Raw genomic sequence first — 22,674 nt, forward strand, 5'->3', positions numbered from 1 at the left:
TCCAGAACACCTGTGAAGAGATGATGCAACTCCTCAGAGGACCTCAGATGATGCCAACCCTGAAACAACATCCAGAACTACCACATTTTGCTATAAGTTTGATTGCATCATATAATAATTGCTGTTAATATTGTTCATCGTCTGTTTTATTACGTCTTATATTGATTTTTCTGTACTGCTGGTTCGTCTGGTCAGAGGAGAACTGGCTCCCCGACTGAGCCTGGTTTCTCCCAAGGTTTTTTCTCCATTCTGTCACTGATGGAGTTTTGGTTCCTTGCCGCTGTCGCCTCTGGCTTGCTTAGTTGGGGACACTTCATTTCCAGCGTTATCGTTGACATAATTGCAAAGATATTATTTAAACTGAACTGAGCTGGATGTTGACATCACTGAATTCTATGATGAACTGTCTTTAACTGAAAAATTAGTGTTTACTATTGTCATTTTGCATTATTGACACTATTTTCCTAATTAATGCTGTTCAGTTGCTTTGACACAATCTGTATTGTTAAAAGCGCTATATAAATAAAGGTGACTTGACTTGACTTGACTTATTATTGTTTTATATCAGCGGTGGCGAACTCCAGTCCTGGAGAGCCACAGCCCTGCAGAGTTCAGCTCCAAGCCTAATTAAAACTCACCTGCCTGTAGCTTTCCAGTAACCCTTCAGACCTTGATTAGCTTGTTCAGGTGTGTTTGATTTGGGTTGAAGCAAAACTCTGCAGGGCTGCGGCTCTCCAGGACTGACGTTCGCCACCCCTGTTTTATATACTACAAACAATTATTTCAATTTTCTGCACAGAATTAGGTATAAAATATACTTTATAGTTTTGTACTGTAATAAATGATATGTCAATTAGCACTGCATTCATTCATAAATTTTATTTATTTATTGTGTTTTTGTCTTAACGTTTCTGTCAGGGATTCATCACAGTCACTCCAGTCACCATCCAGGATAATCACCCGATCACAGTCACCTGAGTTCTGATCACCCGCACCTGCTGTCACCAATCAAGCCACTCTACAAATACACACACATCTCAGTCACTCACTGTGCCGTCTACCGTTCACTCCTATTAACAGTTCTGGATTCTCTCTACTGAATTCTCCTAGAAAAACTTACCTTCTGATTCTCCCACGATCCTCCAACGACTCCTTGGAATCTGTTCCATTATCTCCAACGAACCCGGCATAAGATACTCCCCATCAGAACTCAGATAAGAACCCTGGAATATGCTGCTCATATCAATAAACCATCCTGTTTTGCACTTACCTGTTGTGTCTGGCCTTGCTTTGTGACAGTTTCACCATTTCATTCTGCTTTTTATTCAGATTAGTTGCAGAGATAGATGCCTTTGTCCATATTAGGCATTTCCTGGCACGTCTTAAGTTCTTTGAGCACGAGATCACTTCTCTTTCAGTGAGAACTTCTTTATCTAATTTTCATAAAGTAAAATGCTATAGTATTTAACTTTTCCTCTCCATCGATGAATGATGATTCTGAAAGAAAACACGGCCCGTGTCTATTTGCTATAGCAACTAACACTACTTTCATGCATCTGATTATCAGATAAACCTTGCGCTCTTATTTCAAGGTTGTTGTTAAAGGCAGAGTGAGGGATTTCTGGTAGCCAATGTTGATATTTTAAATCACCAAAACAAACAAGCCCCTACCCCAAAAGGGTCTCGCCTCTATTCTGATAGCTCCGCCCCACATATACGTACGCAACCCAGGCAACGATAAGTTCTGTGAAACAAAGCAAAACCAATGTTACACCGTGTCTACAGACGTGAGCGGCGCAGCGCAACAAATCCCCGACAGAAAACTGCTGCCGGGTTCTATTTATGACGTGCTGACACAAATTTCAAATGGTTTTCAACGGGCGTTTGATCGCGTCCAGTGTAGACAGACTTTAGCTGTTGTAGACACTGTTACTCACCTATTGAGAAGAAACAAAGCAACCTCGGCGTCCGATCGCAGGCCTTTGCTCCTTGAGTTCTCTCCAGTGCTGGAAAGCTGATCCGATATTTACACGGGTCCTACTTCTTGCCTTATCATTCCGCAGACGTTTTCCTCTTTTGTTTTTATCCTCCATCTCCATCTTTCTGTCGCTCGGCTTGGTTAATGTCCGTCCCATGCACTGAACGCACTCTCCTCCACTTCACGAGTAGACACGCCCCTTATTGCTGATTGGCTACAAGTTTGTTTTGCGATTCGGCCCGAATCAGTTTTTAAAAGTGTTTTTGAAAAATCACTTACTCTGCCTTTAAAGCTGTGGTTATTTTAACAGTTTCCTTCGTACATTTGGTTCAACGACATTGTTAAAATACATTTATCATTTAATGGAACTGTGCGTATGCTTTAGACACTTACATTTTTGCTTTGTCCATGCAATAAATGTGCAGCCTACGACTGCTCAGATGTCATCGGTATGACCGAGAGCCATTGAAAAACTACAGAAAAGCAAAACTACTTCACTTTAGCATTACTGGCCACGAGCACTAAGGAGAGATCACACATCAGCTGCTCAAAAAATGTGTCAGTGAGACGAACGTAGTGCAATCCTGTGACAGGTGGCAAATAGTGGAGTGCGTGAAGGAGAGATGCTAGGGCATGAACACTGTTCAAGGTCTCCATTAATTCGTGCTTGTAGTAATTTAATGTGTATATATTTTGAAAGCATTGAATCGCTTTAAAAATCACGATTCATTAGATTCTTAGCATTTTATATCGATTACTGTCCAAAATCGATTCACGATTCAAAAATCATGTTTCAAGGTCAGGGTTTGTAATTGATGCATCGATAAAACGAGTGAATCGTTACACCCCTACAATAAAAGACAATCAGTGTTTGGAATCATTTTGAGGGGGAAATTTGGGCGAGTTTGAACTGTTATGAAAATAATACATAAATGCATTCATTTTATATACTTTAATTTAAAATAATACAATACAGCATGTTTTGAAATATATATATATATATATATATATATATATATATATATATATATATATACATACAGTGGTGTGAAAAAGTGTTGGTCCCCCCTCCTGTTTTTAAAATGTTTTGCATATTTGTCACACATAAAATATGTTTGATGATCTGAATCTTTTAATATTACACAAAGATAATGCAAGTAAATACAAAATGCAGTTTTTAAATGATTATTTATTTTATTAAGGGGAAAAAGCTGTCCAAACCTGCCTGGCCCTACGTGAAAAAGTAATTGCCCCCTAAATCTAATAACTGGTTGTGCCACGCTTTGCAGCAACAACTGCAATCAAGTGTTTGCGATAACTGGCAATGAGTCTTTCACATCGCTGTGGAGGAATTTTGGCCCACTCTTCTTTGCAGAATTGTTTTAATTCAGCCACATTGGAGGGTTTTTCGCACTTCAACGCAGGAAGGGAGCAATTAAATTACACGCGCTCCTTCTTAGCCGAGGGCAGTTATTATAATTACCAGAAAGTGCAATCAAAAATACAAACGCAAACAAAAATATAACGTAGAAATATATTTTTCCCTTAATAAATGAAATCAAACTGCATACATACAAACTAAAAACTGCATTTTGTATTTACTTGCAATATTTTTGTGTAATATTTAAATTAGTTTGATGATCTGAAACATTAAAGTGTGACAAAAATGCAAAAAAAAAAAGAAATCAGGAAGGGGGCTAACACTTTTTCACACCACTGTATATATATTAGATCAAAACAAATTGCAGGATAAATTGAACTTGCATTTCTCACATGACCATGTCTGGTGCATTTGCACTAACCAAGAGGCAATGGCTCTGACTAATAATGCCTTTTTAATGCACACTAGCTAGGTAAGGATATGAATCACTTGTTCACATTTATTAAATACTAGTAAAGGCACATAATCCACTGCCGCAGAGCTCTAATTCAGTAGTAAAGTGCAGGTATAATGCAGCGGCTCAGCTTTATTATGCACCACAGCAGGGATCTGATGAACCTTTCCAGGCCAATCACGGGGTGCAGTGATGTTCAAGGTAGGGTTGTGCCGATAGTCGATAGTATCGTGTAGACAGAGATATCGCCTTTGACAATAGCAAGACGATTATTATTATTATCAGGCTAGTAAAACTATCTAATTAATATTAGGGCTTATTTGTTGCATTAGGACTATATTTCTTTTTCCGAGTTTTTACAGTATTGCGCGTTCTAACCAATCACACACAATTATGCTGAGCTTATGAATGCAATGGCCAATCAGAGGCGTTCAGATGAGTCATCACTGAAACAGCGGATGGTATCTTTGTTTCCAGGCGGAACGTTACAGAACGAGACACACACGTCTCCCAGAAATTCTGTGTAATTCAACCAATCTGATGACGACTTCGAAACTCCTGAAGTGTTACCACTTTTGTGTGCCATATGCATCAGACGTTTAGCCAACGTTCCGTGGGCATGACGTCTGAGGCTGAGACTAAGCACGCTGACTGAATTCTGAATTCACAAATTCTCTCATTATAAACAACAAAGTGCAGATGTACGTGCGATGTAAGTATAAGAGATTTATTCATAGGTTCACTGAGTTGGTTTACTTTCTTGCAATGAAACTAAGTAAATAATTACATAAATTAGCACGATAATATTGTGTATTGGCGATCTCACAGGCTGACGATAGGACGATACGAAAATTGAGCATATCGCCCAACACTAGTTCAAGGGCAGTGCGATGCTTCGGGGCAGGTCGTGACCTTGACAGCATCTGTTCGGAGAACATGGCTCCACTGCTCTGAGCTCCATTATCTCAAGCAGCATTTTAACACTACATGGGTGTTTGTCCCTCATACTGAGGTGAAAAGAAAATTCTCTCCATCCTGCTGTTCTCTATGTACACCTCAACCACCCCCCACCCCACCCCACTGTCTTCTCTTCCTCTCTTTTTTCTGTCTGGCCTCAGGCTCTTGTACCCGAGAGGTCACGGCACCAAGGTCACAGCCACAGTGACACTACATATCTCAGATCACACACAACCCAGATGTGAAACACCTACACACACACACACACACAAGTCAGGAAGCAGCTACACCTGCAGGTTATGACATTTTCTGTATGAACATCCTGAGTAAGGTCTTCTTTTAGCCATACAAACTAGTGAAGACATCTGAATTGTGGAGTGACATTTCACTTGGAGTGACTACATGTACACCGCCAAGCTGGGTTGAGATTAACAGCAGGAGTAATTGTGCGTTTAGACACTGATTAACTTTTACAAGAGGTCAAACGGGCACAAGAAAAAAAGAAAGACGACTACACCTAATACACAGCTACCTCATAGAAGAAACTTTCTGCAAATACATAAGATCACATTTGACCGCGTCTCCTCATGTTCAGGTTATCTGAAATCACTTTGAGGTGACGAAGGTTGTTCTTTGTGGCCGAACATTTCACTTTCAAGAGCAACTGTAATCAGTCAGAGAGAGCCGTCTTGATTACCTGACCTCCCTCTTTTTTCTCTTATTTCTTTTCCATCTCTCTTCCTCCATCATCATCAATATCATCATCTCTATATGTTTTTGTCAGAGTCCTGCTGATAGAGGGGTTCAGGGGGTCTTTCTCAGCTAATGGCCCTGAGAGAGTGCTGTGCCCACGCCTGGCCTTAAGTTTTACATTTATGCATTTTGCGGACTCATTTATCCAAAGCAGCTTACATCGCATTCAAGTTATACATTTCATAACTAAATGAGCTACATCATGGTGTAGTTTAAAATCGTGGAGATCCTTAGAGTTTGAAACAAGGCTGTTGCAAGAAGCCAAACAGTATTCTACACTCTCATAAAATGCAAGTCTCATAAAAGGTTTTTGCTTCAAAACCAACTTTGCAGTTTAGTCATTTCCATACTATCTAGTCTACTTTGCAGCTCATTCTGGCCAGGAACCACACCTATAGACAGAAAGGTTCTGTCTGACTGCCAAAAACTTAGTCAGTTCTGTCATGATAACTCTCGGAGGGATTGGCATGGTAATGTATGTGACAATGTTAATGTATTTGGTCTTGGTGGAATAGATCTGCTACGCTGCTGCTGCTGCAGCAGAGCAAGTACCGAGACTTCCTACTGCCAATACATCCCCAACATGCTGCTGTGAGCATGTAAGAAATACTGCTGCTGCACATATAACACATATGAATAACCCCATATAGCATACATGAATCACCCCATAGCAGATCTATACAGGCGGAGCTGGGGAAGGTGGAGGGTTTCTGAAGTGCGCTGCAAACTGCTACATCAAACAAAAGCCAGGTATTTGAATATTAAGCAGTAAGCTCATTGGCTACTGATACAGGAGAGAACCAATCACTTGCCATGTGACAATGATGTCGCCAGGTCAGACTGAGCTAGACCTATCGGACTGTGCCATCTAGAGATTCATGCCAGAACTCTGTATTTGTGGCTTTTTAAAATTTCATTTAACTTCTTTATTTTAAAACATTATAAATTCTATAATCATGTTTTTTAGTTTTCCTCACTCCACAACAATTCCTTTAAATTTAATGATAAATTCTTTTAAATTGAATTATATTCAGAACAGAACAGGAATTAAAAAAAAAAAAAAATGTATAGTAGTATTCATTATAAACAACATTTAATATAAACACCAAGTCTAAACTAATTTATTTAAAGTGAAACTGAACATACCAATGTCTGGGAAAAGCACTATACAAATAAACTTGGGCTCATATAAAATACAGTACAGAATATAAACAAATCTATCTATTCTATTGTGTCCTTCCAAACCTGCATGACCTTCTTTCTTATGCAGAACACATAAGAAGATATTTTGAAAAAATGCCCATATAATGAAAGTCAGCTGGACCAAAACATTCTTCAATATAATTATTTATTTATATTATTAATTATGATATGATAAATATTTCCATCTTTGAGTGAACTATCCCTGTAAGAACTACAACATTATTATAATACAAAAAACAGGGTATGGCTGAAGGAGCAAGAAAAGGTGGGTGCTGGGATAGCAGTCACTATGGGACATGGTTGAGTTTGTGATTTAGTATCTCATTTTCATTACTGTGTGTTTGCGTCTGTGGGTGTGCGTCCACGTCTGTATGCAGCAGATATATTTATTAGAAACATCTGAAAAGAAAACTGTATGTATGTGTTTTTCAAAAGCAGCTTTCTGTATTGAAGATGTCAGATTGCCTTCAATCCAGAAAGATTACAGCTATACTTCTACCATAGATGAAGAGAGAGAGAGAAAGGGAAAAAAACTCTCCGCTTTCTCATCATTATCTAAATGCAGAGCTCTCTGGGTCGCTAATGTCACCCACAGACAGAGAAGCTGCTGGAGAACACAGTGAGGAACTACTGACTTTAAAGTCCTGGAGAAGCTTTCTCTGACCTCCCAGCAGCTGCACCCAAAAATAGTAATTCTTCCTTTATTCAGGTTCAATTGCGATTGAAGCCTTCGTGCTTCAAAGAAAAGAGCAAATGCCACTTAAAGTAGTTCATATGTCCCACGTGACTCTTCTGAAGTCATATGATAACTTTGGGTGAGAAAGAGACCAATTTTTTAAATGTCTCTCACTGATAAAACCACCGAATTGAGTCCATGAGTCAACAACTTAAGAATTTGATCGGTCTGATTTATAAATTAATCATCCAGAATGGTTTTGTGAAACAAATGAACTGATACATTGAAAAGATCTGATTTAAAAGAATAAATTTTCATAAATCCAACAGACATCACTACTTCTCTCATGAATGTGCCAAGGACTGCTTTGGCGGATATATTTTCAGTCAATTATAAAGCTCATGTCCCCTGTTCATTGTAACTCAAGAAAAAATAAAGAGCAGCACAGTCTCCAGAATACCTCTTTTGTTTTTCATGGAAGAGAATACAGGTTTGAAACGATATGAGTGTGAGTAAATGATGAAATGATGACCACTCTATATCTTTAGAGCTCTCTTTCCATTGCTCTTTTCCTCCTTATCTCATCTTCATCTGTCTATAATTTTTTCTCTTTGTCCAGATCCTTTACTTTCCTTCAAAGCAGCAGGGAGGAGGCCACTCGATCACAATCGATACATACATCTCTTCTCAACTCATTCTGGCCATTCCACTGTTCTCAAACAGTGTGTGTGTGTGTGCGTGTAAAAGAACATGGTTCATCTGCTTACACACACACACACACACACACACACACACACACACAACACCACTGCCAAAAAAAAAAAATCTGTATTTTTGCTTATTTTCATCATCTGTATATATAAAATATACATATTATATTTTCGTTTATATTTTACATTTTAATTTAAAATACCATTAAAAAATTTGGGATCTGTATTTTTTTAAAAAGGAATTGCAATGTTTATTCTGCAGATACGCATTACATTTTGTCCAAAAGTGACAGTAAAGACATTTCTTTTAAACTTTTGTACTCAAAGGATCATAAAAAAAGTATCACGGTTTCCACAAAGATACTAAGCAGCACAGCTGTTTTTAACATTGATAATATTAAATGTTTCTTGAGCAACAAATCAGCATTAGGCTTGCCGTGATAGATGGTGCCGACGGTGAATCCGTTGTTAAGCCGTAACACCGGTTACGTCACTTGCCCACCGTGGCACCGACCCCCACTGTCGTTTAGATTTTTTATAGTAATAAAAATCATTTAGTTCAGTAAAAGAACAGACACTAAAATTAAAAACTGAACGCGGATGCTCAATGAAGCGTGCTGGACAACAGTCGCATCACAGATCAGATTTAATTTATCCAGTGAGGAGAGTAAGTCGAGCTGACTGACAAGAAGAGTGGGGTGAGACAGACAAGACGATGGCGGATGATTTAGTTTCGAAACGAAATGCAAAAGCGCCTGTTTGGTAGTATTTTGGATTTTGAAAAGCCTGTTGACTTTTGCCCTTTATCTAAGGTGATTTTGGAAGCTTTTTTAAACATTTGTTTCTTATTTAATTGGTTCCACAGTGTTTGCTGATTTTTACTTTATTTAAACTTTGTGTAATTTATTTATTTTATTTGACATCAAGGTATATGCCGTGCCTCCAAAGCGTTCTTATTCGTTTTGCTAATAAACGTTCTATGTTTCTTATTTATTTGGTTATATAGCCTATTATACATGTTTACTCATTTCCAGTTTTGTATACCTATTTAAACTTTATGTAAGTTATTTGTTATTTTATATTAGGCATAGCCTGCCCTATAGCATGGTGTATTTTTATTTGTTTTGTTAATAAAAGTTCTATGTTTTATATATAGGCTAAAGTGAGTTTGACATTGTATTTTGTTGTTGCATTCAAGCAATTGACGCCGAATTGCCGCTAATTCGAAGTGAAAGTAAAATGCGCACGGCACTTTTAAGCAATTTTAAAGCAAAGGAAAGCAAGGAAAAGAGGGAAAATTCAAACAAACTAAAAATTAACAATTGCTTTACGCCAAATTGCCGCTATTTGAAAGTGAAAGTAAAATGTGCACGCCGCTTTTACAAGCTATTTAAAAGCGAAGGAAAGCGAGGAAAAGAGGGAACGCCCCTGTCACCACGGTGATACCGGTATTATCGGTGTTGTCACACGTCGATTAACCGGTGGGAAAATGTCCTCACCGTCACAACCTTAATCAGCATATTAGAATGATTTCTGAAGGATCATGTGACACTGAAGGCTGGTCTAATGATGCTGAAAATTCAGCTTTGCATCACAGGAATAAATTACACTTTAAAAAATATTTAATAGAAAATAGATATTTTTAATTGTAAAAATATTTCACAATATTACTGTTTTACTGTATTTTTAATTAAATAAATGCAGCCTTGGTGAGCATAGGAGATGTTTTTCAAAAACATTAAAAATCGTACTGACCCCAAACCTCTGAATGTGTAAAGCAATATAGATAGACATAAATACAGCTTTTTATTGTTTATCAAAGTACTTTTCTTATTGCTTTTTTTTAATGAAAAATCTCACTAAATCTAACTAGATTTATGTTTTTATGAATGACAAATATTCCTTTTATTTATGAATTTTCCTTGAATTCTATGAATTTTGGTTAAACCGTTCCTTTAATTCAAGGTATATTCTTTAAAATCAAGTCTGAACATACTGCATTTAGTGGTGTAGAAAAATTGTGCTTGGATGTTTAGATTTGATTACCAGAAAACAAGAGAAAAATACTGATTAAGGAAACAACTTTTCTTGCTGAAAATATGCGCACATGCATTTCATTTGAGACTCTAGAGTAATCAGAGGGTTCAAACCCTCTATTAAGACGCAAATTACCATACTGTGTCTCTTACCGTCCTCTTCCTTGTGTGTGTTTTGCGGGCTGTGCATCCTATCTGCGCTGGAAGGGTGGTTCAGGTCAGACAGTGTGGTGTGACGTTCAGCTGATATCCATGTGGGGTCACTCATATCAAACTCCTCACTACTCACTGAACAGTCATCCTGTGGAGAGAGAGCCAGAGAGATGTCAGTCCGACAGCTGAGGCAGGATTGCTCATATCGGCGCCACGTCTGTGTGTGTGTGTGTGTGTGTGTGTGTGCGCAAAACTGGAATAGATGTGAAAGTCAGATTGGACTGTGATGTTGGCAGGCAAACAGGCCCATGAGGAGGGCTGTCAGAGAGAGCAGTCACCCCCTGCTGAGTGACAGCATCACTCATATACACACACACACAGGCGCAGCGGTCCACCGGGACCACCAAAAACTACGACTGGGCCCCAAAGCGCAGTGCAGAAGTGTTAAAAAGAGAGTACAGTACACTACTACTTCAGTATATCTACTCTACTGAAGGCATAAACATGGTCAAAAACATGATTTATTACTGAAAAATTCACATTCTGGCTGCCCTAAAACCTGATTCAATTAAGGCATTAAGGTTTTTTGCCTTTGTGACTGCTTTGAAAATCCATCAATAAACATTAATCATTTTGTAATTAAAGAAATATGTATCAGTTAATATTTGATTCACATGTGTGAATAATGGTTTGCACTGCTGTATATAAGGTTATATAAATATTTACCTGCTGATAAACATCCATTGAAATGTCTAAACGCAAATCAAATCTGTGAAACATTTTCCAAGGTATGCATCTCAAATGAAATTATATTCTATAAGCAGACATTGAACTACTGTCATAAACAGTATTCATACTATTCCTATCATGGACATGAATTAAAAGTAAAAAGCAAGGTTATGAAAGATTGTTCAAATTAAGTAATTTATTTTGATATATATATATATATATATATATATATATATATATATATATATATATATATATATATATTTTTATTTTTTTTTTTTTGATTGTCTAAAATAATACATTAATATATACTACCATTCAATAGTTTGGGGTCAGTAAGACCCCATTTAATTTATTAGGGATGCACCGATACCACTTTTTCCAGTACTCACTCGATACCGATATTTTTATTTTTGGTACTTGCCGATACCGAGTATCGATACCAATATTTTATTGCATTTGTACATTTTTTAAATATTGGGTACAGAAACCCAGAAACCAAGTATAATGTTAGTTGGTTAACTTCATTTATCAAATAGATACAATCAAACCAACATTTATTCAGACACCTTGACACCTTCTCACATTATCACAGTTTATTTGCTATAGTTTAGAAAATGGTAACACAATATAACAAGAACTCAGAGTTAAACTGTGTCAGAACAAATTCAGCTTGATAATGTTAGATAACTTTGATAGAAAGGTATGTAGCCTAATGGATTACAATCAACCAAAAAATTTGACAGCTGTTAGTATGTATTTACACAACTATCAATACTTTGTCGGGCAATCCTTAGCCTTAATGACAGCCTGTAGTCTCCTGGGCATGCTGTCAGTCAGCTGCATGCAAACCTGAACTTCAATTTTTTTTCCCAGACTCGGCCTGAATAATTTTTGGCCCCAAATTTGTATTAGTTTTACTGGTAGTCCACTGTATGAAGAAATTTTGGGTATAATTTGTCACAGTTTACTTTATTTTGCTATCCTCACTTACATAAATGAACTATAGTGTCCTACACCCACTAGTAAATATAATCAAAAATGATATCTGGTCTCTGAATAATTTTTGGTTTGACTGTATATCCTTTGGTTATTTTCACACTTAATTATGCCCATTAAAATGTATTTTACAAGTTTTTGTTACTTTCACTGTTAATTTTTTTGCTCTGTGGTACATCTTTAATTTAATAGCATTAGAGCTGCTCCATTGCAGCGGCTCAGTACTGTAATCACGCGCTTTGCTGTAATAATGCAGGGAACCACTCGTTATAAATCTCCTAACTGTGATATTTTCAGAAATAGAAGTCGCGTTTTTTTCATGGGTGCCGTCAGAATGAGTGTCTAAACAGCTGATAAAAACATCACAATAATCCACACCACTACAGTCCATCAGTTAACGTCTGAAGTGAAAAGCTGCGTTTGTAAGAAACAAATCCATCAAGATGTTTTAACTTTAGACAGTTGCTTCCAACTAAAATACGAGTCCTCTATACATAATATTGCTTTTTCCAGTGAAAAAGTAATCTCATCTGAATCAGGTGAGAAATATGCACAGATCAAGCGTTTAAAAGCCAAAACAGTCCTAAACAAATATGTGGGTGGATTTTGATGTGAGGGGACAACAGGGGTTGGACTTTTTTGCTTGTGGATTATTGTGATGTTTTTATCAGCTGTTTGGACTCTCATTCTGACGGCACCCATTCACTCCAGAGGATCCATTGGCGAGCAAGTGACGTAATGCTACATTTCTCCAAATCTGTTCCCATGAAGAAACAAACTACATCTACATCCTGAATGGCCAGTATAAACTGTCAGCAAATTTTCATTCTTAGGTGAACTATTCCTTTAAGATGTAGAAATGCTTTTAAGAAAATCACACAAATACAAAGCCACTGAAAAACCAGGGGAAAAAAAGAATTTGAGACGAACACAGTTAAAACTCTTCTACACACACACAGATCTCAAGATGAAGTTGCATGCACTGAACACCGGCTGTGCAATGTATCTTCTCAGGGGTGAAAAAGTCCAGTCCCGGAGAAAACACACATGTGCGGATTACAGTTAATGATAACACAGGGTTTAACCTGAAATCTGAAGACACTGGAGATCATCACACTTGCATATTACTGCTAAATATGGCCAATTAACTTTCTAGATCTAGCAGGAATGGAATAGTCCACCCCAGATACATTCTGGATCAATTTAAAATATAATAAGCTACTACATTATTATTGATAAAGGAAACTTATTGATTAAAACTGAGAACAGTAGAAAGCTGGGGAAGGTTTACCTGTGGATGGCTGGTAAAAGTTAAGCATGTACTGTAAAAATTCAGTTCACAGATAATTCATTCAACTATAATAATGTAAGCGCAATCATTTATTGTCAGGTGGAGTCAATATATGAGAAAAAGATACAGCTGAACATTGAAATTATGCCTGAACCATTAACAATATCGATGTTTTGTACATTTTAAGTGAGACGCAATAAATCTGTCATTTACATAATGCATTGTGCTGTTTTCACATATATACATCAGCATTTGAATGTTATCTGGGTGAATGAGTGCAATTTCAGTTAATGTGCAAACACAAATTCAAAATGCACACACGCACACATAAACAAACACTCATTTACATACAGTAAATGTCAACATAACACATACAATCTTTAAAGAACAACCAGCATACATAAAGAGAAAGGCAGAGATGAGTTTAATGGGCATTCACTCGTGTAGATACAGATTTGTACAGATCATGTTGGCCTAGAAGCTTTGCATTAACAGGTGAAGCTAGTTAAATCTAGCTAGCGGTGTATGAGTCTCTACAACAACACTGTAGTCTAAATTATCCTCATAGAGGGCTCTTGCTTTTTTAATATAAACATGTTCGATGTGTTTCAGTGACCTGACAGTGTTGTATAGGGCACAGCTACATGAAATACACAAGAAAAAAAGAAAATCAGTTCCTTTTTTAACATTTTAAACATCTGCATATTACAAGAACAGCACAATATTAACTTTAACATCGACTCACAAATGGAGGAAAGACAATATTTTTTATCAAGAGAACGAATCTTCTCAACTAATCACTAGAGATACATAACTGATGGAGACTAATCAGTTTTAGTGGCAGAAAGTTTCTGGTTTCACAGTGTATGAGGAGGCCCGGCGTCCCACTACATGTTTGTTAAAATACAGTCATTTTAACAGGGATTGGTGCCGGTGTCGTGCAAGACTCGATCCCACCGCAGATGCATGTACAGTAATGTGAATATTGTAGTATATTAAAATATGTTTTATGTAGTGTGTTTGGATTTTACATCAATATAATGCTGTTTCTCGCTGTTCTGGCACGCTGTTTTTTCTTTTTTTTACAACAATTATTGGTTCTGAATATTCAGACTTTAAAATTCAAAAGTAGTACATTTACTGTACTACTGATATATACTACCATTCAAAAGTTTGGGGTAAGATTTTTGAATGTTTTTAAGGTCTCTTATGCTCACCAAGACTGCACTTATTTGATCAAAAATACAGTAAAAATATGAAATATTATTGCAATTTAAAATAGCTGTTGTCTATTTGAATATATTTTCAAATGTAATTTATTCCTGTGATGCAAAGCTGCATTTTCAGCATAATTTCTCCAGTCTTCAGTGCCGTTTTGGAGCTCAAGAAATATATATATATATATTATATATATATATATATATAATATATATTTTTATTTTTTATTTTTTTTTAATTCAATTTTCAACCATCAGTGGAACTTTATTTCAGTGGACCAGATTGTCTAAAATAATACATTAATATATACTACCATTCAATAGTTTGGGGTCAGTAAGACCCCATTTAATTTATTAGGGATGCACCGATACCACTTTTTCCAGTACTCACTCGATACCGATATTTTTATTTTTGGTACTTGCCGATACCGAGTATCGATACCAATATTTTATTGCATTTGTACATTTTTTAAATATTGGGTACAGAAACCAAAAGTGTATGTATAATGTTAGTTGGTTAACTTCATTTATCAAATAGATACAATCAAACCAACATTTATTCAGACACCTTCAATATTTCTCACATTATCACAGTTTATTTGCTATAGTTTAGAAAATGGTAACACAATATAACAAGAACTCAGAGTTAAACTGTGTCAGAACAAATTCAGCTTGATAATGTTAGATAACTTTGATAGAAAGGTATGTAGCCTAATGGATTACAATCAACCAAAAAATTTGACAGCTGTTAGTATGTATTTACACAACTATCAATACTTTGTCGGGCAATCCTTAGCCTTAATGACAGCCTGTAGTCTCCTGGGCATTCTGTCAGTCAGCTGCATGCAAACCTGAACTTCAATTTTTTTTCCCAGACTCGGCCTGAATAATTTTTGGCCCCAAATTTGTATTAGTTTTACTGGTAGTCCACTGTATGAAGAAATTTTGGGTATAATTTGTCACATTTTACTTTATTTTGCTATCCTCACATACATAAATGAACTATAGTGTCCTACACCCACTAGTAAATATAATCAAAAATGATATCTGGTCTCTGAATAATTTTTGGTTTGACTGTATATCCTTTGGTTATTTTCACACTTAATTATGCCCATTAAAATGTATTTTACAAGTTTTTGTTACTTTCACTGTTAATTTTTTTGCTCTGTGGTACATCTTTAATTTAATAGCATTAGAGCTGCTCCATTGCAGCGGCTCAGTACTGTAATCACGCGCTTTGCTGTAATAATGCAGGGAACCACTCGTTATAAATCTCCTAACTGTGATATTTTCAGAAATAGAAGTCGCGTTTTTTTCATCTGAAACGTGCTGCGATTTATATTCCAAAGCCACTCATATAATGTAGAAACACTCAAGCAAGCAAAACACGCGCAATGCGTGCACGTATTTGTACTGATGCAGAATAGTACAGCCTAGCGCATTTCACACAGGCTGCTAGATTCCCTTTCGCGAGAAAGTCGTATGCCCAAGGTTAAAAATAAATGACGTTTATAGTGAATGCCCCTATAAATGGTCTTATTCTTATGATTTAGTTTTAATCCAAATGATACGTGTGCTAAGTGAGTGAACATCAAAGATCACACAACAGAAGTGCGCTCTCTCTCTCGCTCTCTCTCTCCCTACCGTTAAGTAACTTGTGCATTGTTTTACTTGTTTTTGACATATCCGACCGAACTACAAAATTTCCAGTGATGTCTGTGAGAAAGGTATATTCACTCGACAAGCTCGCGCATCTGCGCCGCCGCGCGCTCAATCCACTCAGCGTGCTTTGTTTATCAGCTCGCGCACATCAGCTATACAGACGTTAATACTGAAAGTTCAACATTATATTCATTGCATACATATACTTTGTAGACATCCTTAATCTCTTCTAACTCCATTCTGCTGTCTGTAGTTCTGTTGTCGGTGTTTCTTTGTCTGAATATGGCACTTATCACATGCTGTGTGGTATCGGGGCATTTTAACGAGTACGAGTACGAGTACAGAAACTCAGTATTGGGCCCGATACCAGTATTGGTGTCGGTGCATACCTACAATTTATGTAATCATTTGTTCTGACTACACAAGCAATTCGTCCTGTTTCGTAACAAGTCCCTTCAAGTGAATGAATGTTTTCCCAAATAAATCCATATTCACCATTCAATATATTAAACTCACAGCAGCACTGAGTCAGTGGTGAGGATGCCTGAATAAATATGGGAATCAAATAAATCACAGCGTTCTGTTTTTCCGACACATTTGTCAGCATAATTTCCTCAAGTTTGGATGACACTTCAAGTACATTTGTAATGTTAAAGGAATGGAAAATTCACAGAAAAACATTTGTCAAAAGAATCTTTCAGAAAGAACGAGGTTTACCTTTTCTCTTTCTAATTTCTATTCAGAATTTATTTTTCCAAAAAGAAAAAGAGAAAGAAATTATCATAAATTACACAAATGTATTGCTGTAAATGGCTATTAAAATTAATTTGTTCCCTTGACTTATTAAGGACAGTCATCATTCCATTTTAATCACATAACAACTTATATCCTCAAATGAATGTCTCTAAATAATCTCAAGAGCTCAGGTGGTTCTGTTCAGTAGTTACAGTCTGGAACATGTGTTCATTATCAACATGACCATCTCAAACTGGCTTGATCGGCTGTACATGCAGTGCCGACTTTGTAAAGCAATGAAATACCTGTGCATAATGAGCTGGATGGAAGAGGATGATGTATTAGACAGGCGAAAGTAAAAGCCACCCCTGGGACAAAGGGTGAGGACCCATCTGCTCATGTCTGTTGTCGAAGGGAAACCCTTCCGCATGGCACAACCTCTGTTTAAACAGACGCATTCTCCCCACAGCTGCCAATCACATGAGACCTACCACCACCAGCCCAGCAACAGCTCTGATTGGTTAAGGTGCTTTACATGCAAATTTGACAGTGCATTATGGATGGGAGAAAGTCTTCCGCCCTCTCTTTTCCCGCTGCTCCCTTAAAGGAGTTTTAGCTGTTCTTCTATGCCAGTTTAATGTGCAATGGTGAGTTTGGGACAAGACTACCTGTTTGGGATAGTAGTTTTGGGGTAAAAAGTTTGAGGTAAATCAGATTTTTTAAAGGAAGTTATTACATTTAGTACAAATTCTAAATTCTGTTGTTGTTTTTTTTACTTTCCAGTCAAAAAAAGAATCCTGAAAAAAAATTATCATGGTTTGGCCAATCAGCATATTAGAATGATTTCTGAAAGATCATGTGATACTGAAGACTGAGGTAATGGCTAATAAAAAAAAAATCAGCTTTGCCATCACAGGAATAAATTACATTTTAAAAGCTATTAAAACAAAACAGTTATTTTAAATTGTAACAATAATAATTTCACAATTTTACTATATTTACTGTATTTTTGATCAAATAAATACAGGCTTGATGCGCACAAGAGACGTTGTTTTTGTACAATTATAGCAATGCATATTAAAGCTTTACAAAGCATATTTTTTCACAAAAACAAAATTATACCAATATATTTTTTATTTGCTAGAAATATTTTTTTATTTATTTATTTTTACAACATTTTCTTTACAAAATAAACATTTATAACAAGTTATAGCCATAGCTTCATTAATTCATAAATCGCACATTTCGAAAATGATAACATGAGATGCAAAATATTACTGATTTGTAATTTTTAACGCATTTTTATTGCTGCTTTCAAGACTTTCAGAAGCCATCTTTCAATTTTGTCAGTCATCACGTAATCCTGCTACATAACAGTATGTTGGTGACAAATCAGCACAATTTGCATCACAGAAAAGCAAATTGTAAAGTTTTAAGGCATAAAAACGGATGTGCAAGATCAAAAAATTATTTTCAGTGTCAGCACAGCACTAGCCCGAAAGGGCAAGTGATTGTTAGTGTTGTTGACTTGCCTGAAACTCTCTCACACTGACCCCAGGCCAACAGGTCATCCTTACTGTTGAGCCCTGCACTGACGTTAAATAATTTACTTTAAACTTTTGAATAATACATCATACAAATACAGCAATCAGATACATGTTTGTGTTTAAATAAGCCCCCAGAGATTAAGAACGATGCCCAGGGGTCAGCAGAAGTCAGCAGGGACAGCTGATAGGAACAGACAGCAGAGGGAGGGGTCAGAGACACCCTTTAAAGATCACGAGGAAACGCACTGTAGCTAAAACCATCAGGTAGACAACAAAGAGGATCGCACTTAAAGCAGCCACACACCCGTCCCACCCCCCAAACCGTGTGTAATGTATTCTGCCGCATTTTCATTCCCATGCTGAAGTCACAGAACTGACAATCCAGCACCTCCTTAATCATCTTCCAATAGGACATCAAACATGAGCCTCTATTAATCTGACATTTAACTCCTTTTCAATTATAATCTTATAAAATCGCATTTAACCGCTTCAAGCCCGCGATCAGCGCCGCACAGCTAATCCAATTTAGAACAATGCAGGTCATCAGCGGCCAAATCTCTCGGACTCCATCTCCCTGCACCCCTACGGCTCAATTCTGATGATCTTTTATTAGTTTTTATTGTTTATTAATGATCATGCTTACGGTCTCCTCTCATCTGCATGCAGGTGACATTCCGCTCTCTCTCTTTCTCGCTCTCTCGCTCTCTCTCTGACAAATTGCTGCCTTTGCAGATAAAGAGAGCAGGGACAGCCTGGCATTTTCCCCCTCCACGAAACATCCCGTCTCCTCCGTGTCTTTAATGAGAATAACAGATAGAAACGAGTCCAATCACTTGGTTTCTTTCATTTGCGGAGGGTCTGAGTGGCTCTGTGGGCTGTGCATGTGTGTTTCAGGGGTTCTTTTGTCTGAGAGCTGTGTGTGCGTTCACAAAACACAAAGAGCAGACGTCCTTTGGAGACAGTCTATTCTCAGCCAGTGCTGGGCGTTACCTTTGTCCTGTCTCGTGTTTTCATTTAGTTGATTAACTTTGCTTTCATAATAATAAATATACGCTTTTGGGTGGGTGAGAATGAAAGGAGACTTTTATCGCTTTAACTGATTTACGTTCACACGACTTGAACCTCCGAGCCAGGAGTGTGGACATTTGTAGAGTGACTTTATAAGCGAGGTTGGCCTGTTAGCCGCTTCGCTGTATAGCGAGCTGTAAATTGTCTAAATTAAGACGTGAAGGGGGTAAAGTCTTTTAAAAATCATTAACTTTAGGAGCAAGTCTATTTTTAATGGTGTGCCAAGGGAAGCCGGACAACCTGGGCGTTCTTCCGCCTTCAGGTCGTAAGTTCACACAGAATGGTCTTGGGGAGGAAAAAACAGATAGCATAATAATATACGGGTTCATCACGTAAATACACATGTGCAGATGCCTAATGTACCTTCAATGATTGATGCCTACCTTCAGAGGCACACCGTGCTGTTTTGTCAAGCACAGAGGCACTAAAATATGAATACAAATCAATGTCTTTCTCTGAGACAGTTTAAAGCATGCATGAGAACGCTGGGGCAACATTTGCTTTCCTGAGCTTGTAAAAAGGCTTCTGTAAGGAGATTGACCCTTTCTGCCTGCACTGAGGATCTTATAGGCTGGGTTATGGTGAGGCTTTTTAGTACCAGGGCCATTTAAAGCTAATCCAGTTAGCAAGCCAACCCTTCCTGTCCGACTCTTCAAACTTTCCTTCTTACATCAGCAAGTCGGCTGCTGGTGTCCTTGTGAGAAGCTCAATGCTATGGAAATGTAACCCTTGGGTTTATGTTGGCAAGTCCAAACAATTAAACTGATAAACGGCTTTTGCATCGCAGATACTGTAAAAACTCAATGAAACTCTTGTGAAATGCCTTTAATATCAGTTGGACTTTTCACAGTGCTTTTTCTACAATGAATCATTCAGCAAAGGGAAAAAGTGAATGTGGCATCAACCAAAGAGTGAGACCGTCATGGTATTTCCTGAGCATAAATGATTGATTATGTGACAATGTGATTGATTTGCATGTACGGCTGGAATGAGTGATAGTCCTCCATGTCTCGTCTTATTCAATCTGCAATTAGTTCCCCTCCTTTTTCCATCTTCCATGTCTTTCTACCCATATTTAACAAGGCAAGGACACCGACAAAAAGAAATAAATTTAAGGACTTAAAAATTTATAAATAAAAGAATGCTAAGTATATACAGTGGTGTGAAAAAGTGTTGGCCCCCTTCCTGATTTCTTATTTTTTTGCATGTTTGTCACACTTTAATGTTTCAGATCATCAAACAAATTAAGATATTAGTCAAAGATAACACAAGTGAACACAACATGCAGTTTTTAAATGAAAGCTTTTATTATTAAGGGAAAACAAAATCCAAAACTGCATGGCCCTGTGTGAAAAAGTGTTTGCCCACTAAACCTAATAACTGGTTGGGCCACCCTTAGCAGCAACAACTGCAATCAAGCGTTTGCGATAACTGGCAATGAGTCTGTTACAGCGCTGTGGAGGAATTTTGGTCCACTCATCTATGCAGAATTGTTGTAATTCAGCCACATTGGAGGGTTTTCGAGCATGAACCGCCTTTTTAAGGTCATGCCACAGCATCTCAATAGGATTCAGGTCAGGAATATATATATTAGGAGTGACCCCGAACAGTCGACGATTCGATAGGAGGAGCATGATTCGACTACCAATCTCACAGTCGAATATTCACGGGGTGTTATGATCATGCCATTTTGGCTATATGGGGGTGCTCAAATGTCTGATTTCACATAGAACTACCGGTTTTCTCCCAATAAGTTAATATACAGCCTATTAAAATAATGCTGTAAATAAGAATCTGAAAAGAAAGAAGCTTTAAATAAATATTTTAATGTAAGTGAATAAATCCAACCACCCCTACAGATTTAAGTTTCACTTTCCATAATCCATGACCGACAGAGGAGCATCTTGGCAGCAGGGATTTAAAACTTTAACAAGACTCAAATTGAGTGAAAGACTGGATTTTTTCGATCGGGTAGGGTACAAGTGATTTCAAAACATTTCAGCCGGTTTATATATACACGTGTATATATCATTTATCTAGTATAAGATGCATTTGGTTGAGTCAAGCGCTTCATTGTAGTACTACGGTGATTATCTCTTCACCGCGCAGCGCGAGCAGGACAAACAACAATGCAGAATATTAATAACTGTGACTCGGACTGTCATATACATAACAATTATAATGAGAACACTAATAATACAATTCTGTGAATGTTTAGAGTTTAGTTGCCATGTTTCTGCACGTTGTTGCGTGAGGGGTGGTACCGTTTTTTTTTCTGGACTCCTTTTTAATGGTTAAATTCAATTTTATTAATCAAAAAGCATGTCTAATTAATTACAATCATGAAACTTAAACAGTTTAACTTCAATTTATTAAAAGTTTAACAAAAACTACATGTTTAGGGCCCAACCTTATGTTTTATTGTTACCAAATTCTGTTTTAGCACGTCTAATTATTTAAAAGCATAAAAACAAGTTATATAGCAAGTTAATAGCCTTATGATTTTTTGCTCAGAAATTCTGTGTTGTGTATTTACATTTTTTAAGGCATAAAACATTCATTTAATCTATCTTTTAAGTAATGAAAATTAAACAAATTTATTTTTTTTGGAAAATAAAGGTAATTTAATATTACAATTAAAACATTGAAGAAATATTGTATGTTTATTCTTTAAAAATAAGCTTTTAATAATTTTAGTAGTAGTAGTAGTAGCAGCCTATTATGTACATTCTACTGAACAATAGTAATATATTTCTGCCAATACCTTCAAGTTAAACCGAACTTTTATTTTGACGGGTTGCCGTGAATACCTTCCTTTACATTTCTGTGTGTATATGATATGATGATAGTTTTACTCAAATGAAACGATCAAATGCTCATGAAGTGACTCTCAGAGCAGTTCTGGAGATGTTGTTCATGTATTTATGTCCTCATTTAGTGAGACAGCAGACGCTAAAATCACGCAAGTGCCACGCGCGCTTCAGTACGAGTGGTAAACAAAGCCGCACGTCTGCGCCATTAACACAGAGACACGCAGAATTCATATTTAAACTGTCGTTTTGCGGCTTAATATTTACAAACTAGTGGGAGTGGGAGTGCGTGTATGTGTGTGTGTGTGTGTGTGT

General features: G+C 37.0%; 1 protein-coding gene across 2 annotated transcripts in view; it reads right to left on the reverse strand.

Annotated features, from left to right (window-relative positions):
• LOC107563666 (nucleolar protein 4-like) overlaps positions 1 to 22,674 on the reverse strand; it is a 125,174-nt gene that overhangs the window by 50,630 nt on the left and 51,870 nt on the right. For both annotated transcript variants that reach the window (XM_016248602.1, XM_016248601.1), the window contains exon 5: positions 10,302 to 10,449. In XM_016248602.1, the coding sequence (XP_016104088.1) occupies positions 10,302 to 10,449 (148 nt within the window). The remainder of the gene's footprint in view (positions 1 to 10,301; positions 10,450 to 22,674) is intronic.

This window comes from Sinocyclocheilus grahami, unplaced genomic scaffold (genome assembly GCF_001515645.1).
Source record: "Sinocyclocheilus grahami isolate Dianchi unplaced genomic scaffold, SAMN03320097.WGS_v1.1 scaffold885.1, whole genome shotgun sequence".
NCBI lineage: Eukaryota > Metazoa > Chordata > Actinopteri > Cypriniformes > Cyprinidae > Sinocyclocheilus > Sinocyclocheilus grahami.